The sequence below is a fragment of the Vombatus ursinus genome, unplaced genomic scaffold, assembly GCF_900497805.2.
Source record: "Vombatus ursinus unplaced genomic scaffold, bare-nosed wombat genome assembly UNPS02010639.1, whole genome shotgun sequence".
Classification (NCBI taxonomy): Eukaryota; Metazoa; Chordata; class Mammalia; order Diprotodontia; family Vombatidae; genus Vombatus; species Vombatus ursinus.
The window spans coordinates 5,775,357-5,797,790 of record NW_020950417.1 but is presented as its reverse complement, the minus strand read 5'-3'; the positions used below and the strand labels follow the sequence as shown (position 1 = coordinate 5,797,790).

The following is a 22,434-nucleotide window of genomic DNA, read 5'->3' as shown; positions in this document are numbered from 1 at the left end:
TCCCAGTGTCACCAGAGGGATGGAACTTGACCTGGTCCTTGAAAGATCCAAACAATTTTCATCAGCATTCTAGGTAAAGGGAAGCAAAAGGACATATTAGAAAAGTATAGTTTGTTCAGCACAAGTTTGGTTGGGTGCAACAAGTGATTAATGTAGGAGAAGAGTGAAGCATAAGGTTGTACAGGTAGGTGGGGGTGAGCTTTTTGCAAGACTTTTCCTAGACAAGGATTTTGGACTTCATCCTGTAGACTTTATAGATACCTTTGAGGAGATCTGAGCTGGAGAGAGTGAATGCTGAAGCAAATCAGTGGGGAGAGTTAGGCTTTTCTTGTAATTTGGAATTTTTTATAGCATTTTTGTAGTCATTTCCTTCTCATCCAAGCAAAAAAAAAAAAAAAAAAAAAGCTACTTTATCCATTAAGGGCTTTATTCTAAAAAAGCATCCAGGGTAACAAAGTATACAGATCCAGCTTTAACCTTTTTTTTTTTTTTAAACATTTTAGTAACTGAAGTTTATAATGGCAACCCAGAATCACCAGAGTATTCTGAATTATTTTCTGAATCTTAAAAAAAAAGATTAAATTGTATATGTGGCTTTTATGTCCATTGAATTTATTAAAGCTCAATTCTTTGTAAACAGGTGATCCTTGTATGTCATATAACAATGTCCCACTAAGTAGAATACCTGTACGTTTAATTCAAGAAATATTTATGGAATTTTTACTGTTTATAAAAGCACCATATTAATTAGTAATTCTAGATAAACAAGAGTTTAGGCAGACTCATAGTTTATTAAATTTCACACTGAAATCAAAGTAAGGTCATCTGAGTAGTAAGGAGTGCTTTCCCTGCCTTTTTTTCTAATAGAAAAAAGCTATTAAAATTTTTCTTATTCATTTTTATTCCTAATGTTTAGCATATTTTCTTTCACAAAATATGATCTTAATAGATGTGTTGTGAGTAGATAGGAAGGAGCTAGGTTATGGAGGACAGTGTATGTCAAATAGAATTCTTTAAGAATTTATGAAAGAGAGTGATCACATCCTTCAGCCAATTAGCTTTGCAATAATCTAAATTTAGCAGATATTTTCCGAGAACTACTATGTATTAAGACATTATTAGTAGATGGTTGATGGATATGAAAATTTTTTTGCCCTCTCAACAAGGATTAGACTGGTTTTGTTCATTCCCAAAAGGCATTACCAAGACCAGTGGTTAGAAGTCACAGAGACAGATTTTTGCTTGATCTAGGGGAAAATTTCGTAACAGCTGTCTAAAAATGGGATGATTTGCCTTGAAAACAGGGGTATGCTCTCCATTTGTAGCTCTTCAAGGACAAGTTGAACTAGATGACACGTAAGGTGAGGTATCTTTGATTCTGCAATTTGCTGATGTTTTTGCATTTTTGAGATTTAACATGCCTTATGTTCTGCAGAACCTTTTGTATTCATCCTTAGTAACTTGCCCTTTTTCTTTATTGATCAGAATTATGTATGGAATAATAGATAACTGCCCCCCCCATTCCATGTTATCCACTTCCCCCCCAAAATAAAAATTACTAATGCAGCAAGAATTTAGAAAGTTTGAGCCTTATATCTCCATGCTGTTCATTAATTAACCAGAGTGATGTTTAGAGTGAAACATCTTGTTTAAAAGATTTCCTTAACTCCTTAAATGTTCATTTAAACATTTTTTTAGTACTAAGATATTTATGATTTTTAGCGAAACATAGATTATTTTGTGGAAATCCTTTACCAACATTCAAATAATGTTTCTAAAAAGGTTTAATGTCCCCCTCTTGCCCCTCAATAACTGAAACATTTCTATTTTTAGGATCTGGAATTCCATGGAGTAATGAGATTTTACTTTCAAGATAAGGCTGCTGGAAACTTTGCAACAAAGTGCATCCGGGTCTCCAGTACTGCTACAACTCAAGATGTCATAGAAACTCTTGCAGAGAAATTTCGACCTGACATGAGAATGCTGTCATCTCCTAAATATTCACTCTATGAAGTACATGTCAGTGGAGGTTAGTGTATCTTGATTGGGTTGTGTTAGTTAAATATATATCTGGGAATTGGTTGTCTTTCCTTTTGTTAAAATCAGCACCTTGGAAAATAGCCCCATATCCAGGGTAATTAATGGTATAGGTAAATATGCTGATTTCATTTTACTTTGCATGCATTTATTTAAACATTAAGTACTCTTTGGAACTGAGGGATAATTAAAAAAATGAATGATTTCAGATTTTAGCTGCTGGAGATATTGTAGGGCAGATAACACAAATTCTAATACAGAATAGACTGTGGTAGGGGTGGAGAGCCGGCAACCTCTAGTCTGTGGCAAATACATAAGGTACAAACATATTCTTAACATTCTAAGGCGAGTGATGTTTATACCTAGAGCAGGGTGGCATGGGAAGAAGGAGAAAGAAGCACTGAAAAGCCATGGATGCTAGGTAAATCTTGAAGGTTGGGTAGAGTTTCAGAAGGTGGAGATTGGAAGGGTTTGAGATTGAGGATAGCTACTCTAGGGTTGGGCAATAGTGATAGCAAGATAGCAAAAATAGATGTTAGGAGTCTTACACATTTTTGATACTTGTAACATTATGGTATGTATTTCTTTTAGGAGTAGAATTTTGTTTATTTCTGTTAAGTCATTTTTCCAGACAAGTAACATAGAGACTCTGCTTTAGTGTCTAGAAAGTCACATTGTGGTTAGGAACACTTAGGGTTGGAAACCCTAGAAATAGGGTTAGCCATGTGACCTTGTGCAAGTCATTTAACCTTCAAGTATACTCAGACAATTCTGTGAAAGACTATATGGCTCAGAGGAGGTGCTGATTTGCTTTGGAAGAGGGAGTTTCCTCACTGAGTTCCCTACACCATTAAAAATACAACTCTGAACAATAAGTAGCATAACCTGTCCTTACAGTGATTGTCTTTGGCGTACTGATCACCTATACTAATGATATGTTACACATTTTTGGAAATTTAGTTACAAGTAAATAATAACTCTTACTTTGTAATAATTAGTATTTGCAACACAGTTGAACATGATAGTGACATAAGGGATAAGCTTTGAAGTAAAATTTCAGTAGTGTCAAGTAGTATATTTTTATCTTCCAAGGTGAGACTTTAGTTAACATTATAGGTATCCCTCTTTGAAGCAACAGTACAGGGGGGAAAAGCAATAATACTATAACATATGTATTTACAAATAACTTGCTATTTCTTACTCATCTGAAATACCTAAAAGTAATTAATAGCTTTAAATGCAATAATGTTCTGGTTAGATGATATTGGTATTAATATGACTCATTTATATAAATAAATAGAAGTATGAAAGGAAGAAATTGCTTGCTTTTAAATTGTCTTGTATACTACTTTAGATGTTCAAGAAATATTAATTGAATTTACCTGAAACCAAGAAAAGAGAGTTCTCACCAGCAACATTTTTACCAGGTCAAATAGTTCAACATCAGAAATAGTTTTGTATGTTTGCTTTTCTGCTAAACCTTAAGGGTTCATTGAGCCTTTCCATTTGACTTGAAGTCAAAACCTTCTATATGTATACTTTCCCCCATTTGGATGTGAGCTCCTTGATATCAGGGTTTACTTGCTTTTCTGTTGCAGTAGCTATTGAGTACCTAATTTTTATAGTACATTGAAGTTTGCAAAGTGCTTTACATGTATCATCCCTTTTTATCCTCACCAGAACCCTGAGAAGTAGGTGCTATTATTGTTCTCATTTTATATTTGGAAAAAAAAAGTCCTGACTTAACCATAGTCACACAAACTAATAAGTGTCTTTAAGTCTAGATTTGAATTTAGGTCTTCCCAATCCAAGTCTAATGGTCTATTGCTTTACACATAGTGCGCACTTAATAAGTGCTCATTCATTAATTCAGATTTTGTTTAACTGCTACAAGTAAGGTGATACATGTATACACTAACCATACCACAAAGACAGTGAGCAATGCCTGAAATTAAATAGGAGAATCACAGAATCTTTGAAGAGACTAGCAGTTATCTAGTCAAACCTATATATTGAAAAGAATGCTCTTCAGGTGTCTAAGAAGTGGTCATCTAGTCTTTGCTTGAACCCCTCTTGCAGTGGGTAATCCACTGACTCCTGAAACAGCAGCTTTTCAACGTTTTGGACAGGTCTTTTCTTTCTATCAGGTCCAAGTCTGACTCTTCACAACTTCTAGCCATTGCTCCAGTTTTTCTTCTCTGAGTCCAAATCTAATCTTGCTTCTACTTGATAGTCTTTCAGATACTTGAAAGATAATGCTCCTGTTCCCTCTGAGTGTTCTCCCTGGCTGAATAGCTTCAATCCCTTCAACTGATTTGTGTGTGACCTAATCTTGAGGACCTTTGCTGACTTTTCCCTCCTTCCTGTGTTTTTGTCAACTTCCTAAAAAAGTGTTTTCCTGAGCTGACCATAATCTTCTGAATGGGAATCTAAGCCTTAATTAGCTTCTTTTAGCTGCTTTACTATATTGTACTGACTTACATTGAGTTTGTAGTCCATTAACCTGTATGTCATGAGAACAGGACTGAAAATTCTGATTCAAAGAGATGAGTTGTTAAAAACATCTTGTGAGCCCATTTAGTAGTAGCATCATCATCAGCAGTAGTAACTCACATTCATAAGGTGCTTTAAGGCATTTTACATTTATTATAGCTATTTATCCCTTACAACAATTTTGTGATAGAACTGTCATCATCATCCTCATCATCCCATTTTACAGATGCGGAAATTTAGGCTATAAGGTTTGTGACTTGTCCAGGGTCATATAGCTAGTAAGTCTGTGAGACAGGATTCAAAATAAGGTTTTCTTGAGGCCTAACTAGCATTCTATCCATCTTTGCCACCTAGTTGTCTTTAATAGGATATGCCAAAGATACACTTAAAATTTTTAAAGTTTCATTGATTGACAATAAATTAGGAGCTTTGGGTTATTTCAAATCAGTTAGCTCATTACTGAGTTGTTGTTGCTAAAATTTTTTGGTGGGGGGGTGAGGCAATCGGGGTTCAGTGACTTGCCCTGGGTCACACAGCTAGTAAGTGTCAAGTGTCTGAGGTCAAATTTGAACTCGGTTCTCCTGACTCCCAGGCCAGAGCTCTATCCATTGTGCTACCTAGCTGCCCCTTACTAATTTCTTTTAGCTTAATATTATAAGAGTTTCATATTCAGACTTTGGTTTGAGCCTGTAGGAATTTTCCTTTAACTGCCCTCATATTTTTCAGACATATTATCACACTCCCTCCTTGTCTTATTATACCTTTGCCTCCAATTCAATTTTTTCCTAAAACCACTAATTCTGGAATATTTCAATAGGATAATATAGTTATTTACCAAATATTTTCCATACTCTTTTGACAAAGTTCTTGAACCCAGTCTGTACTTAGGGTACACACATACCCTAGGTTGAGAATCACGGAACTGGTTCATACATATCAAGTCAGAAAGGCTTTCAGTTTGGTCACAGTTGAAAGGATCCGCTTTGCTGTTAAGAATACAGAGCCTCATCACCAAAAGGTTGGCCACTGGATGTTTCAGTCAAAGCAGTCCTTTAAAGAGGACATCAGTAAAATCCTAACAGTATCAAAGTAATGGGCATAAATAAACACTTTTTATTTACATTCACAATTACCATCCTAGATCAGGTCTTCCTCATTTATTACTCAAAAAATATTTTAGGTTGTCTTTTCCCCTGCCCCATTCTCTTATATTATGCACAATCACCTAAGTAATATTGCTTAAGTATATTTTCTATCCCGTCATTCCCTTGTTCAGAAGCTTTACTGTAAACTAGTCAGCTTCCTCTGTCAGTACTCTCTATTTAGATCAATACCCTTTTTCTAGCCTGTCTCAAGATTAGGGGGAAGGGATCACACAGCTAGTAAGCGTCCGAGGCTGGATTTGAACTCAGGTCCTCCTGACTACAGGGCCAGGTCACCTAGTGGCCCCTTAACCTCTTCTTAAATTGAGGTTTGTTCATGACCATCTCTGTGCCTCTGTTCATGTTGTTTGCCTTGAAATCTCGATCACTTGGGCATATCTGTTTGTTACTTCTTTTAAGACTTGGCTCATAGCTTGTTCTCTCTGGGAGGCTTTTTACTCCTGATGCTTAATTAATTTTTTGCTTCCTTAATATTACATTTGTACTGCAATTCATTATCATGTATTTGCTTTCATTTTCTAGTTTATCTTAACCTCCTCAACTACTGTGTCTTTTTCCTTTATATTTTATGTAGCCTTGGGTATAGTTGAATTTGAATATTAAATATTTCCGTTATTTTGTAAGCACTGAAGGTAATATGTTTTTATACTTTTTAAGATCAAAATATAGATATGTCATTATTATCTGTTCACATTAAATAACCATGATCTTTTTTTAAAAAAATCTTTTCATATGTTGAAGAAGAAAGAAGATTGGATATAGACGAGAAGCCTCTAGTTGTACAGCTAAATTGGAACAAAGATGATCGAGAGGGCAGATTTGTGCTCAAGAATGAAAATGATGCCATTCCTCCTAAGGTAAGAGTGCTGAATTTTATATAATTATAATTATAAAGTCCAGAGCCAGATCTTATCCAGTTAAAATTTCCCAACTGTATATTAAGTAAAAACTCATGAAGCAAAATCATTTTCAACAAAATGATATTTGATATTTTCTTTTTTGCAATTAAAATTTATTGCTTAATTTCTTCCTCTACTCTCTTGTACTTCCAGAAGGCATACAAAAGCAGTAGATTAAGTGCTGCATTTGAAATAAGGGGACCATGGTTCAAATCCCAACCCTGTTTTACCACCCTTCCTTCCCTCTTCATTGATCCTTATAGTATGATGATAATAAAATATTACTGTTGTATAGGAAAAAGAACATTAGCATTGAAGTTGGGATATATAGACTTCTAGTTGTATGATTGTGAACAAGTCGTTTGCCTTTGTCTTTCTTCTCGTCTCAGAGATATAGAGCTAAATCTCAAGTTGATATATCAGAAGGAGTTGTCAGACACACATGCACAAACACATATACACACATAAAGCACCTTTATCAATTATTTGGACTATTCTCACTTATATTTTTATCTAAATATGACTTATCTAAATATGTTTGTTAGAACACTTAATTACTATGTAACAATGAACTCCATGCCAGTTGGGGTTGTTTATTTTTTGCATTTGTATTTCTAGTGCCTAGTGCTATGCCTGGGATAGAGTAGATACTTAATAAATGTTTGCCTACCACTGTGACATAAAAACAGGAAATTTCAGGTAGTACAAACTATATCTGATTTGATAATTTGACCTGTAGGTAATAGATATCAAAAGCAGCATGGTTTAGTCTTTGGAATTTTAAATGCTGTAAATATGGAATATGATATCCCAAAAATCTTAGTATAGTTATAAGCTGTAAGAAGTGATTAAAGTCTAAAGCTGCATTAAGACTTTTGGGGCACCCTGTATAGTTGATTTTTCATGAAGACTTTTGATTAGGTCATGCTATTCTTGTGGATAAGATGGAGAAATGTGTGCTGGGCATAGTACCATTAGATGGTTTCCTACATGATTGAATTGCTGGGTCCAAAGAAGATTGAGTTGTGGGGTATACCTCAGTACCCTTAGTTGTATTTATTCTTCACAATTAGGTAATGTAACTTCATAGAATCTCAGGGTTAAAAATGACTCCAGAAGCTGTCTAGTGCAACCTGTATTGTTGAACATACTTACCTTATGACTTGAAAACATTTTATCAGATTTATGGATGACATAAATTTGGGAGGAATACATAAATTTATCATCACAGAATCACAAAAAAAAATGTCTAGAAAGATAACTGGCTATTCACCAGTTAAGTGAAATTTAACAGAAATAAGTGTAGAATTATACTTTGGGTTAAATTAACTTTTCTGAGTAAAGAATTAGAGGATCTAGCAATGAAAGCCTTCCAACAATATTGCTCCAATCTACATTTTCAAGCTTTTTTTTATACTACTGTTCTTCATATGCTCCTTTTTCATTCATTTTAAACTATTAGCACTTATATACTGTTGGCCTTCCTGCTCACCTTTGCCCATTTTTGTGTGTTGTCATCTATCCATGGTGACTCCTAACCTCCCAATCCATCTTTGTCTGTTAAATAAAAATCCTTTTCTTTCAGACTTAGCTCTCCTTCCATGAGGAAATTTCTCTGGTATACAGGGGATCCATCTCTCCTATATCTCTCACGTTTCTGTCTTCTGTTTTTCTCATACTTCCAGGGATTGTAAACTGTCAGGGATGGGGGCTGCCATTTTTCATCTTCACATCTCCAATGTACTTATTAAAACACCTGAGGAATGTTTGTTGAAAATGACCTGGCTTGATAACATGAAATGGCATATGAAAAAGACCACAGTTCATTTGATCCCAAGCTCACTATGAGCCAACCGCATGAAGTAAAACAGTAAATGAGATGCATTGGACCTTGCCCAGAGCAGTGTGACCACTACCAGGATGGTGACATACTCAAAAACTATCTTATGAAAAATGATTAAAGGCACTTGAAATAGCCTACTAAAGAGAATATTTAGGGAGATATGACAGTATCTTTAAATTACTAAAGAAGTGCCATGTCAAGGAGGGATTAGACTTAGTATTATGTGTCTCCAGAGGAGAGACTGATAATAATTGTTGACATTTATATTTTGTTTTATGTAGAATGTTAACCATGTTTTCTCTGCATTATCTCATTTGGTTCTCCTCATAAGCTTTTGTTGTAGGCAAAGTAGGTATTTTTATTCCTATTCCATAGTTTGGGAACCTTGAGACTCAGAGAAACATTGACTTGTTCACAGCTCCAGCAGTACTCCAGCGAGTAGTAGTAATGGTTAACATTATTCTGGCACCTTCTTGTTTGAAGCAGTATTTGACCCAACACAAGCTAGGGAGGAAAGGCAGTGCAGGTATCACACCCAATTTTACAAAAAAAGTTGCGTTGACTGAAGTTAAATGACTTGCTCACGTAGCAAACTCTATTTGTTCATATGGCCAGTAGAGCTGGTATTTGTACCTAGGTTTTTTCTTTAAAGAACAGTACTCCTTCATCAGTATTAAAATTATATGAAAATTGGCTTCCAGGTCTCCCAAGCTTAAGTCCAGCCATATTTCCACTATACCATGCTACTTCCTTAAAGATAACCAGTGGGCGAGAGTTATATGCAGACTGATTTTGTAGATTGTTGAGAGATGGGATTAGATTTTTTTTTTATATCTATGTTATAAGGAACTTTTCCACAGTAAAACAAAACAACCTAGCAAATAGTCATTAGAAATGGCTGCCTTGGGTAATATGTTCCTATTTTTGAAGGTAATAAAGTTCAAAGACCATGTTGGGTTGTTCTTGTTAGGGAATTTTTGCATTTCCGGCCTTTTAAATTGAAATAATGGTACCTATATTTCCTATCACGTAAGATGAAGATCAAAATCTTTATTACTTTGTCTGTAAGTGTACATGGTCTATTAAAATTTTTAACTTAGATGTAACCAAAAAATATTTTAGATGTTTCCATTTAGTCACTTTCATATGTTCCCCCTTTCTCTATTGACTTTCTCATGTGGTACTATAGTTTCAAAATATAACTTCACCAATTTCAGTTTCCAGAATTTATTATAGTCAGAGTTTTTACAACCTTTTTTTTTTCCCAGAAGGCTCAGAGTAATGGGCCTGAGAAACAAGAAAAAGAAGGTGTGATCCAGAACTTTAAAAGAACTCTTTCAAAGAAAGAAAAAAAAGAAAAAAAGAAGCGAGAAAAAGAGGCATTGCGTCAGGTGTCTGATAAAGATGATAGGTCTTTGTATGGAGATGACATGTAAGTTCATTGTTGAGACAACCCCAATACTTTGCTTTTACAAACCAAAAGATTTCCACCTAAGTAATCCATGATAATGACCAAACACAGATATGATTAAAAGGCAAGTAAAAATATAACAGTAGCTACTTAAGAAATACTTGTTGATTGATATAGCATTACAAATGAGTTATTTTAACCATAGATTCTAAAATAGCAAGCACTCCATAGCAGCAAAAGTTTCTTTTGTCAAGAATATTCTCTTCACATGCCCCTTCATCTGTATACTATTTCATTTTTATTTCACCTGTGTGAAATGAGGAAGTGTAACTTCTGCCTTCTGTAACAGTCATTCCTCATATGTACTCTAATACCTTTACTCATCCAATCAGACCAGTATGACTGGAGGAAAATTAAAGAGGAAATAAGATTGTTTGCTGTTCAATCACAGTCAGAAGCTAACTTTTAGACACCTAATCTGTTTTTCATACATGTTTAGAGATTACTAATTCCTTTTCTACATTCTTGTCTGTTTTCAGTTTGGAATTAGTCTTTTTAGTGATAACAAGTGAAAACACAATAGGTAATTAACAACTTATACTTTAAGGTATATTAACTTTTAAAGGATTTTTATCTCCTTATTGACATACAAACCAGTTGGAAAACAAAACAGTTCAAACTGTCAGTGGTGATATGTTTCTTTTCTGACAAGTGAGAATTCTCGCCTGGCAGCTGAGGTGTATAAAGATATGCCTGAAACCAGTTTTACACGCACAATATCAAATCCTGAAGTAGTCATGAAACGACGGAGACAGCAGAAACTAGAAAAGAGAATGCAAGAGTTCCGAAGCTCAGATGGCAGACCTGATTCAGGTAATGTTAGCCTAACTTAAGATTCCCACGTAGAGGCCGCATAATAACCTACAATATCAGTATTTGCTCATTTTAGTATATATGGGTATTTATAGGTTAATTATGATTTACACCAACATCAGGGTCATAAGTCACATTGGCTTTGCAGGCACCCCCTGAGTCAGTTTCCCCTGTAACTGAGATTGATGGGCAAATTAATCACTCAGCTATGTGTATTAAGAGAAGAGGTTTTTCTCTCTTCCCCAAAGCATAGTTGTGAAAGGGCAACTGCTGTGTGCCAAAAATTGAATTAGTGCAAACATTTTCTAAGCACTGAAATTGTTGGTTTGGAGGCATTGAGTGCTTGGGGGAGCAGGTCGGTCAACAAGGAATGTATCAAGAAAGAACCCTGTTCAACACAGAAATTATTCTGAACTATAGAGGGAAAAAAACATTAATTACTTCTGTTTTCTCCCAAAGGAAAAATGGACTGTTATTGTAAAAATACGGACATTGAATATAAGAACTCCGTGGCATAACAAAATTGATATTACAACAGAGTATACTTTTGATGGCTTTTCATCAGAGAACTAAAATAAGAAGAATGTAGTTGGATTGTGATGTGAACCCCTTGTCCTCAAAGTGTATGTCTGGGCAGGTCCTACCTAACTAGATACAGCCTTTGAGCATTAGTTTGCTAATGGACCCAGTCATTTAAGTTCTAACTTTGCCAGATTCAGAGGTTCATCCTCAGCTGGCCAATATATGATAAAATTTGGGGTTATAACTCATCAAGTCTTGTCTGCTAGATTGTATGTGTCCTTATGTGTGTGAATGGTGGGAATGACAGTATTGTGATTTATTGGTAGAAAGAATACCTTGGATCTCTTGAAGTTATAGAACTAAGCTGATGACAAAAAGTTTCATTTGCTGAGAATCTTTTAGATAAAACTGAGGCTTTACCTAACCTCACCTCCACCTTCTTCCCTACTCACAAGATGCACATACATTTATCTTCCATCTCACCCCAATTCCATAATGCTTAAGAATTCAGTTTATGGGATATTATGTTACTGATGCCAGCCTATTTAATTGAAAAACATCTAACGAGCACCATCTAGTGGCAAAATTGATGTTTAGAGGGACCAAATAATCATAGAGCTACAATACCTCTTAGATGTCATCTAGTCTAATTCTTTCATTTTATAAAAGGAAACTGAGGGCAAGTGATTTTTTTCCCAGAGTCACACTAATCAATCATAGCACCATAGTCTTATGTTTACTGATCCAGGACAATCATAGTTTCTTCAGTCTTAGCTCTATAGGTCTTGACATCACAAGGATATGACCTGGAAAAATGTGTTAATACAAGTGATAATCAGTAAGTTCCATTTTGAAATCTTTCTGTAGGTATTCTAATTGTTTATTTTAGTTTACTTTTATAATAATGCTGTTTCTAGCTCTTGGATTCCTTTTCCATATTGATTTGTTTTGCTGTGTTTGACTGGTTATAGGTGCTTCTTCAGGGTTTTGGTTAAAGAGAAAAAGGAGTAGGATAAAAGTATGTGTGGTAGGTAATTACTATTTGAGGACAAAAAAAGGAAGCCCTAAATAATTCAGTACTTTCTGTTCAGTCACCTCAATATTATTAGTTGAAATCAACCTTATGAACAAAAATGTTTTGATCTAGAACCGATCTTGAATTTACACCATGTTGTACAATGCATAGGTAACTTAACTTCAGTACATGTAAAATATAGAGGGCCAGTTATTTTCCCTTTCCCTTATGGTGGCTTGCGGATCTATAAATACTATTTTTGTAGTGACACATAATCAGATAAAACTGGGGAATTTGAATAGACAAAGAAGAAGCACATATGTTAATAAGTAGAACTGATGATTAAAATAAATATACATAAGCCTAGTTTGAGTACCAAATACCAAAGAAAAATAAATAGGATGCCAGCTGAAGTTCTACTTTGAATTGGTTTCGATTTATCCTGATATGAAATGTATATTTTGTAAAATTTAAATAGTGTTGCTGTAGTTCCATAAACTTATCAAGGCATTTCAAAACAAAGCAAACATTAAAGCAGCTATCATAATTCTTTGAAGTAAAAAGGTGGTTAGTTGAATTCTCCCACAATATAAACTTGTGTTAAAAGAAAAACGAAGTTGTTGTAAACCATTCAACATTCTTTCTAGTCATAAAACATTTGCTGATAATAAAGCAATAATTCTTTTCATTATGTAAGTTGTTATTTGTAGCATTCAAAAACTGAGCATTATCTGTCCTGTGGTACGTTTAGTAATATGCTTTGGCAAAAATCATTATGATAGTTTGCTGAAATTTTTCAGTGTATTGCCATTGGAAAAATTTGTAAAGCCTTGGAATAATGGTTTAAGGATTTTTGTTTTATGTTTTTTCACTTAAAAAAATTTTTTTTTACAGGTGGAACACTGAGGATTTATGCAGATAGTTTAAAACCAAACATCCCATACAAGACAATCCTGCTGTCAACCACGGATACTGCAGATTTCGCTGTGGTTGAAGCTTTAGAGAAATACGGTCTGGAAAAAGAAAATCCCAAGGATTACTGCGTTGCCCGTGTAAGTAACCACATTGTTAGTATCACTGGTACCAAAAAAAAATGGTGCAACCTTGCATTTAAACTGGAAGATTTTTTTTAAAGTTGCTTTAAACAATTTGACTTGCATTTCTGGATAATTGGAGTTCGATAGACTAGAAATGTTTATGCATGCTATTAAAGGATTGCTTTCTCTCATGACTTTTATTACAGGGATTAAAATATCTAGAGATTTTATTTTGCTTATTCAGATGTAGTAGTGGCTTCCAAATACCTAGTTTCTTGATGCCCAATGTATCTGAGCGTCATACCTTATTCTTAATTTCTAGGAGTGTATCTCTAACCCTTTTAACTGAAGAATCTTGCCAGAAGTTTGTACAGCGTATTCAGTACTATATTGCTGATGGATGACATACTGCTTTTCCATGCTGAGTGTAAAAATCCTATTAATAATCATCAATCACAGTAACAATTGACTACTCCATTTTCTTGGAGTATCACAAGTATGAAAGGCATTTTCCAAACATCATATTGTTTGTTCTAGTGTTACTGTTCTAGAATTTGAAGAGAAAAGGCGTTGATAAAATAAGAACATTAAGTAAAAGTAAAAAATAAGAATATGATATTAGTGGCAGGATTTTTGTTTCTTTGATTGTGCTGTTTGAATTTTGAAGAATGTGTCTTGTCAACAGAAAGTGGAGTATCTTTTGGGAAGACTTAAATGATTGACCTTTACTTAGCCAGTTAACTGGCTTTTAAATTAACTGGCTTTTTAATTTTTGCACCAAGGAAGGCCTTCACAATGTTACATAATTATAATAAAGTCGTTATGCCTGTCGCTGAAATGCAAATTAAAAGACCAACACCCTTAAAATCAGTGTTTAACCTTTGCTGCTGCTGCTGCTGCTGGTTTTATCACCATTTTCTAGTTTTCATTTTGTACAGTGGTATTTTTATATCTATCTTAAAAAATGTGACAGTTCACCAAAGTCTTAAGTATCTACTGTGTGCTGGGTGCTCTACTAATGTTTTTAAAAAGTTTGGTAAGATATTAATCAATTTTTACTATGATCCCTTAATTGCCTTCGATTGTTAAATTTGAGATTTGTTGCATATATGCACAGTAAATCACTTCAAATATACTTATAATTGGCATTTCAGTGGTTTTGTTTAATTTTGAAATGGTTCCTTAATTATGCTAAATTACCTAACATATACAGCTGAAATTAGAAGAAAGGGATTTTTTTATTCTGATTTAAACTTTCATAAGATTCTGTGTTAAGGTTTATTTACTTTACATCTGCTACTAGTTCCTGTGGGTCTAAACCCAAGCAATCTATAAAAAAATGACCTTTTCACTTGACGGAGAAATGATTAAATTGGCACTAACCTTTTGGGGCAAAGACTATTAGGTATAAGGGTTGTAGAGATAGGGTTTCTGATATTGTGGGTAACTTGTACAGTGTCTTCACAAAATGGTAATCTTTGTTAAGGAGGTGGCCCTGGGAACACTTGAGAAGAGGAAAAAAGGAATGTGTGCATTGGGTCTTGAATCTGCGAAGGATATTCACATACGAAGGGAGAATGTTGGTTCCTAAGGGCAAAAAACTAGCTAAAAAGCAATACCTGACTACTTTAGTAGTAAGTGATATTAACAGCTGGCATATATATAGTGCTTTAAAATTTGCATGGTGCTACAAAAATGGTGACTTACTGTGTTTTGGAGATTGATGATGGAAGCAGCAAGGATATATTCCTAGAAACATAGCTAAAGCAAGAAAACCATCTGTTGGATTTTATGGGTGATGATATTAAAGACACATGCTTTTAGAATTGAAAGGGGCCTCAGCCACCATTTAATCCAATATATACTTGAAAAAGAATCCCCATTGAAACATTTTCATGGGTAACATTTTGTACCTCTTGTTCTAAGTTGTTAATTCACTTTCCATAGCTTTCTTCCATAGATCTCCTTTCTTTTCTAATTTTTTTTTAATTCACTGCTTTCTTTTTTAAAAAATTGTAGTTTAGCAGTTTTTCAAACTCTTGTTCATGCTTCCAGGCTTTCTGATTAGATTTGTGTACAAGCTGTTTTTTTGTTTTTTTTTTGTTTTTTTTTTTCCTCAGAAACTTGTATGTGTTTTTGAGATATTCTCTTATTTTGGGCATATGTCTTTACTTTCCCTGTTGTCTTATTAGCTTTTTATGGTCAGATTCATTTTGTTTGCTCATTCTTCCTGCTCATTTGCATTTTCTATATGTTAGGGCTGGCACCTTAGTACTTCTGGGGGTAAGGTATGGGCTGAGATTTTGTCCTCTCGCCCCTTCTTCTGATCTCTGCAACTTTCTGACCCAAGTTTGGGCCTGAGCAAGACCTGTTGGCTTGTCCCTGTTAAGAAGTTTGCTGCTGGACTTAGCGGCTACTCTTAGCCCACTGGGAGGCCTTGCAGGTTCAGAGCAACAAAATTGTAGGGAACCCTTTGATCTGGTATTCCTACCCTGGTTCTGCCTTTGCAGGCAGCATTCCTGCGCTGGAGACTAGAACTGAATCATATTCTTTGACCACTTATCTATTGGGAATTACTTTGGGTCATGAACATAGACATAGACATAGACACAGTCACAGACATGTTCAATTCCAAACTTTTATCAGAGAGAAATTCTCCCTCTCCCTTCTCATTCAACCACTTCCTTATACCAGGAGCATTAATTCTATCTGTACTGAGACTTTTCTGTTTCATGTAATCAAAGTTCCTATTTTAATTTATTAATTTATTTCTTTTATTTATTTCTTTATTTCTTTTTTAATTTGCTCTATCCCTTATTTTTCTAAGAATGCGTCTCCTACCTATAGCTAAGAATGATGCATATATAAATGATCCACTCTTCCTCATTTTAATATAAAGGCCACATATCTATTTAGAATATATTATGAAATACACTGTAAAGTGTTAGTGAAAAGAATATATTATGAAATACACTGTAAAGTGTTAGTGAAAGCCTAATTTTCTACCAAATTACTTTGTAGTTTTCCCAGCAGGTATTATCAAATAGGGAGTTAAATAATTTATATTTTTTGGTTTATCTAAGATTAATTATTGAGTTCCATTATTTCTGTTTGTTTAGTGTGTTCCATTGAAACTTCAGGTTGTTTTGATTTACATTTCCCTTATTATTTGTGATTTGGAGCATTCTTTTGTCTGGTTATTAATAGTTTGCAATTCTTTTGAGAACTGTGTATGTTCATATCCTTTGACCACTTATCTATTTGGTGTTGTCTATCTATATAAAATATTTTTATATGTCTTGGATATCTTGGATATGATTTGTCAGAAAAATTTGATGCAAAAGTAGTTTCTCTTTTGACTGCTTCTCTTACTAGGTGTGATCTATAGATGTGTTAATTTTGTATGGGTAGTCAGGTTTCAATTTCAAGGAATCAGTTATCAATATTATCACTTGTAATTGCTTGGGTAGATACATCTACATGTGACTGAGAAGGATATGATCTCTTGTAATTTTTTGTTTAATAATATGGTTTCTAAGATGAAGGTCATATTTATAGACTATTTTTTGTAGTATGGTGTAAAATGTTGGTCTCAGTCTAATTTCTGCCAGACAACTTTCCAGTTTCCCAGTTTTTATTCAATAGGTAATTCTTTACTAGGCAATTTATGTTTTCCATTTTATAAAACACTAGGTTACTGAGTTCAGTTGTTTTTCATTCTCCTTTGTCTACTCTTCTACTCTGTTCCATTAGTGTCTACCCTCTGTTTTTATCCAGTTTTTAACCAATATGAAATGGTTTTTGATGACTGCTATTTTATAATATAGTTTGAAATCTGGAAGGTCTGTTACCTCCCTCATCCTCACCTCTTTTCATTATTTTCCATTTCCCTGTTTCCCATGATACTCTAGGTCTTTTATTTTTCAGAATGAATTATTAGTATCTCTGATAATTTCTTATAGCATTAAACCTATAACTTAATTTTGATAATAGTGTACTTTTTATTATGTTGTCATGGTTCATTTGTGAATACTGACTATTCCTCTAGCTATTTAAGTTCTTGAATCTATATAAATAATTTGTGTGCTTTGGTAAATGATTCCCAATTATTTTATGCATTTTATAGTTATTTGGAATGGAATTTCCTTTTTTATTGTTTCTTGGCTTTTGTCATAATTTTTACTATTATGTTTAATGATATTTTTAATTTTTAAACAATACAGAACAATAAAATATAGAACAGAAATTATTTTTGAGGTTTTATTTTGTAAGCTTGCAATATTGCTGTGGCTATTACCTCAATCAGCATCTCTGCAGATTCTCTGGGATTTTTTTTAAGTCATGTTAGCAACAAATAGGGATAGCCTTAAGTTTTTTTCTCTTATTACTGTTATTAGCATTTTCAGAACTATATCAGTTAATAGTGAGGAGACCTTTTTTTATTCCAGTATTAATTGGGAAAGGTTCCAATATATCCCTGCTGTACACAATACTTGACTTTGGTTGATTTTAAATACTTTTTATGATATTAAAGAAAGTCCCTGTATGCCTGTGTATTTTAAGATTTGTAACATTAATGAGTGTTGTATTTTTTTAGAAGCTTTTCTGCATCAGTTGAGATACCATGTGACTTTTAGATTTTTAAAAAATGTTTTCATATTACTATTAATTTTGTTAGCTTTTTTATTGACGTTGAACCATCCTTGCATTCTTGGTATAAAAACAACTTGGTTATAATGAATGATTTCTTGATGAATTGCTGTAGTCTTCTTGATAGGATTTTTTTTAAAGTATTTTAAATGTCTAGTAGGTAATTGGTGGAGCTTACAAGAAATGAGTAGAGCTGAACATAAAATGTCTTTAAGTGATCTAAATACATAATTGAGCACATGCTAGTTGTTGAGGTTCCCTGAGACTTTGGTGAGAGAAGGCCTATGACAGAGCTTTAGATTAGAGCCTTTAACCTACAATTAGAGGATGGTAGGTAGCTACAGATTCAGCAGAAGAAAGAAGGATCAGACAGTTATGAAAACTTAAAGAGCAGAAAAAAGTCAGAGAGAGAGAATGAGGGGGAAAAGGGTGGAGAGAGAGACAGACAGACAGACATAAACTGCTGCAAACCCATCTTCTACTCTGATATTCTCACTACCAGAGGCTAGGAACCTACTAAGACAGCCAAAGACAACATTCCTTACCACTACCCATCACTGAAAGAAAGAGGTTCTGAGGTGTTCTTATTGCATGCTTCCTCCCTGATGGAAAACGTTTTTCAAAGCATGAGTGTATTGCTGATAAAGACTGTCCACTGTCCAAAAAGTTCTGAATGATCACCATTTCTACCTGGGAGGGGATGAACATAGTCACCTTGGCCATGTCTGTATCCAGAAGATCACAATTATCTTATCAAAATAAGATAATAGCTGCTTATAGTCACTAGTAGTGGGAGAGAGTGAGGCAGTAGGGAAAAAAGAGGGGAGAAAAATCAGGGCAAGGGGTGTGTGTGTGTAAGATAAGTAATTTTGGAGAGAGCTGTTTTAGTTGTTTCAGTTAGAAACCTGTTTTCAAGCAGTTTGAGAATTGCGTGAGAGAAAAGGAAATGGTAGCCAAGACCAACATCAGTTTGTAGTACAGAATCATTTGCAGAATCTCCCAGAAGAGGATTTTAGAAGATAATAAGCAATCTTGCTTATTATCTTATTATTATTATGCTTACTATTATTACAAGGGCACATACGAATAAAACTAGAAGGTAGACAACAGATGAAAATTGAAAAAAAACTGTTAAGTTTTTAATTAATAGCTGTCATTTATACAGCACTTAAGGGTTTGCAAAGTAAAGTTACATGTGTTAGGTCATTTGGTTCTCACAATGACCCTGTGACCCCCATTTTACAAATGACGAAATAGGCACAGAGAGCTTAAGCGATTTGTCCAGGATCACACAGATCATGAATATTTGCAGTGAGATTCAAACTCAGGTCTTCCTGACTCCAAAGTCATTTGCTCTAGTCTGCTGCCCTGTCCTCTGCCTAGCTGCCTTTAACAAACTCCCCTATCATTAAGACCAGTGTGCTTTATGAGGAACTAGAATAAGGGCAGGAGCCAATGCGAATAAAGATGAGGAAGAACAGTAAGACCAAAGAAGCATACATAGAGGAGAAGGGCCATGCTGGAGGAGAAACAATTTTGAAAGTAGAGAAGTCTAGTTTCAGATTACCTGAAAGAGAGGAGAATATTAAATGTTTAGGGGAAAAACATTTACTTTCTGATAAAACTAATTTTTAATTGGATGTTTTCTGTTTCTTACATCATTACATCATTATAGTATCCTATTTGAACTTCCCCTCTCACACTCCCCATCCTAGAGAGCTATCCCATAGGAAAAATAACGTTTTTTTGGAGGAGAAAAGAGGTGTGTATATGTGTGTGTGTGTGTGTGTGTGTGTGTGTGTGTGTGAGTGAGTGTGAGAGGGAGAGAGAGAGTGTGTGTATGTGAGAATGTAAGCACAGCTGATCAATACATTTAAACTGTGTGCAGTATAGAACACCTGTGGACCCCCAACCTCTGTAAGAAGGGATTGGTTGGGGGTGTCTTCTCATAACTCTTCATTTGATCATTTTATTTTTGCTACATTTATTTTTGATTTTTTTTTGGTATGTTCTTTTCTTTGAATTTTAAATCATTGTAGTTAATGTGGATATTTTTTCTTGATTTGGCTTACTTCACTCTGCATTAGTTCATATAGATCTTTAAATGCTTCTATATATTCATCGCATCATTTTTATAGCACTGTAATATTAAATTATATTCATATACCACAGTTTTTTTAGTTATTATCCAATTGATGGGCATCTACTGTATTTCCAGTTTTTAACTATCACAAAAAGAGAAGCTGGATAATGAAGAGAGTGTGAGAAACCCTTTTTGGAAAGGGGTGCAGAAAAAATGAAATTGTAAAACTAGAAACAGAACTAGCTTCAGGGGAGGACAGCAAGGGGGAATATGAAACAAAAAGAGGGAATTAGAGATGAAGGGAATAGAGTCTGTGAGAAAAGGTCCATCTTATTAAAAAAGATTTAAAGTAAAATACCTACAGGAACATTATACTGTGTTTATAGCAGAAGAGGGAATTTGAAACTGAAAAACTTCTGCACAGTCAACAAGTTTTAATGTATTTTATTAGCTCATTTTATCCTCATAACAACCCTGGGAGGAGGTAGGTGCTATTGTTATACCCCCATTTTACAGATGAGGAAAATGAGGCAAAAGAGGTTACTTATTCACATAACTAGCAAGTGTGTGTGCAGTGAGTATGCATTTGAACTCAGGTCTTCTTAACCAGGCTAGGAATTCTGTCCACTCCATGACCTAGCACTGCCCCATGATAGGGCCCTTCTCCCATCACAAAACTTGTTCTCTGAAGTTTGGATTCAGTCAAAGAGCTGCACTTGAGGACCTGGAGGGCCACATGTGGCCTCAAGGCTGCAGATTTCCCATGCCTGTTGGTATAAAGCCCACCACTGATTTCTACCATTTCTAGTTCACTTTATTTCCTCCATTTGCCTGGAAATCTCCTTGTGTCCATGCTCTCCTACTCTTCCGGTTGTCTTCAGAGGTTCCACATGTGCTCTTCTTCCTCTGATTTTGTGAGCACCAGTTCCCTCAGACTTCATCCATTGTAAAGTTCTCATCTCCTTTTACTAATAGGAACATTAGTTAGCAGAACCCCCTCCCACCTCTTTTCCCTTCCTTCCTCACCCACTTCACTGTAAAGGCTGTATTCTTTCTGAGATCACAGAAGTCACCTTCCCCTCATTGCTAGCAGTTGGTTTGACTCCATCACATCAGTTCTCTCTGTCTGCCTGCTCCCCTCTACTACCTGCCTATTCCCCTCTCCACCTTTTATATATCCTCCCACATTGCAGTGTAGTCCCGCAATAGAAGCATTCACCTGGAGGCAGGTCCTTAATACCTCCTGTCTGCCTCACTGTTACCTCTATCAGATTTCCACTTTCATAACCCTGTCTCCCTGTGTGCATTTAGAAAGAAGTTTCTGTTGTTAGTCTGTTGCTGTAACTATTCTTGACCTGCTGCATTTATTCATTCCCCTTGCATCTCTGCTTTTTGAAGTGTTGAGAGGCAAATCATTTCTTTTGAAAAATATTTCGAACTTTTTATTATTGACCATCTTTTCTTTTTGTCCTATATGGTTAAACTCAGATTTATAGGATGGGTCATTGTGGGCTGCATCCTGAGCTCCATTGCTCTTTGGAACACATTATTCTATTCCTTCCTCCTCTTCTATTGGGTCTGGAATAGGCTTGCATTATTCAGATGTTCTTTTCTTTGTATTTGAAGGTCTTTTCCTGATGGCTTTAGAACTTGTTTCTGAATCCTTAATTGTTAAATTTAACCACTATGTGTCTTTGGTGTTTGTAGCCTTGAATTTTTTTTCTGGAGGTAATCTGTGATTTCTTTCACTTGGAATTTCATTTTCTATATTCAGAAGTTCTGGGAAGTTCTCTCCTATTCTACATTTATTTCACTTATTCATTTCATTCTTTTAAGGGTGTTTTTGTCCTTTGATGTTCTTCTGGGAGACCTGTGATCCTTAGGTTCTCTTTACACATCCTGTCTTCGAGTTCAGTATGTTTTGCTTCTATAGTGAACAGATTTTCTTTTAACATTATCATTTATTGCTTCTCTTCTTCTAGGTTGTCCTTCACTTCTGTGTATTTGCACTTCCCAATCTGTTGTTCTTTTATTTCTTTAGTGAGGCTTGCCATTGCAGATTCAGATTTTTCTATTCTGTTTGTTTTTGCTGTGCAGGACATAAATTCCCTTTACATAATTTTCATTTTTCTTTTAAACTACTCAGTAATAATAGTGGGTGGCTGTTCCATATTCTTCTCAAATTCCACAGGGTCCTCTGTCTTATCAAATGTTGAATCATTTTCCTATATTTTGCAGTATTTATTCATAGGTACCTGAACTTTTTACCAGATCTGGAGGCCATATTCCCTTCTGTTACTGTTTTTCCTCTTGATTTATTTATATATATATTTATTTGTATATGAGTTTTTTTCTTTCTGAAGTCTTTGGTACTTTGAGTCTTCTCTCCCTGCTCCCCTCTTATTTTC

The 22,434-nt window shown here is 34.8% G+C and overlaps 1 protein-coding gene across 1 annotated transcript in view; it reads left to right on the top strand.

Annotated features, from left to right (window-relative positions):
- The window catches only part of AFDN (afadin, adherens junction formation factor), a 180,801-nt gene that overhangs the window by 56,200 nt on the left and 102,167 nt on the right, over window positions 1–22,434 (top strand). Inside the window, exons 2-6 of the mRNA XM_027854857.1 lie at window positions 1,834–2,029; window positions 6,438–6,550; window positions 9,704–9,867; window positions 10,559–10,719; window positions 13,151–13,308. Of these exons, the coding sequence (XP_027710658.1) occupies window positions 1,834–2,029; window positions 6,438–6,550; window positions 9,704–9,867; window positions 10,559–10,719; window positions 13,151–13,308 (792 nt within the window). The remainder of the gene's footprint in view (window positions 1–1,833; window positions 2,030–6,437; window positions 6,551–9,703; window positions 9,868–10,558; window positions 10,720–13,150; window positions 13,309–22,434) is intronic.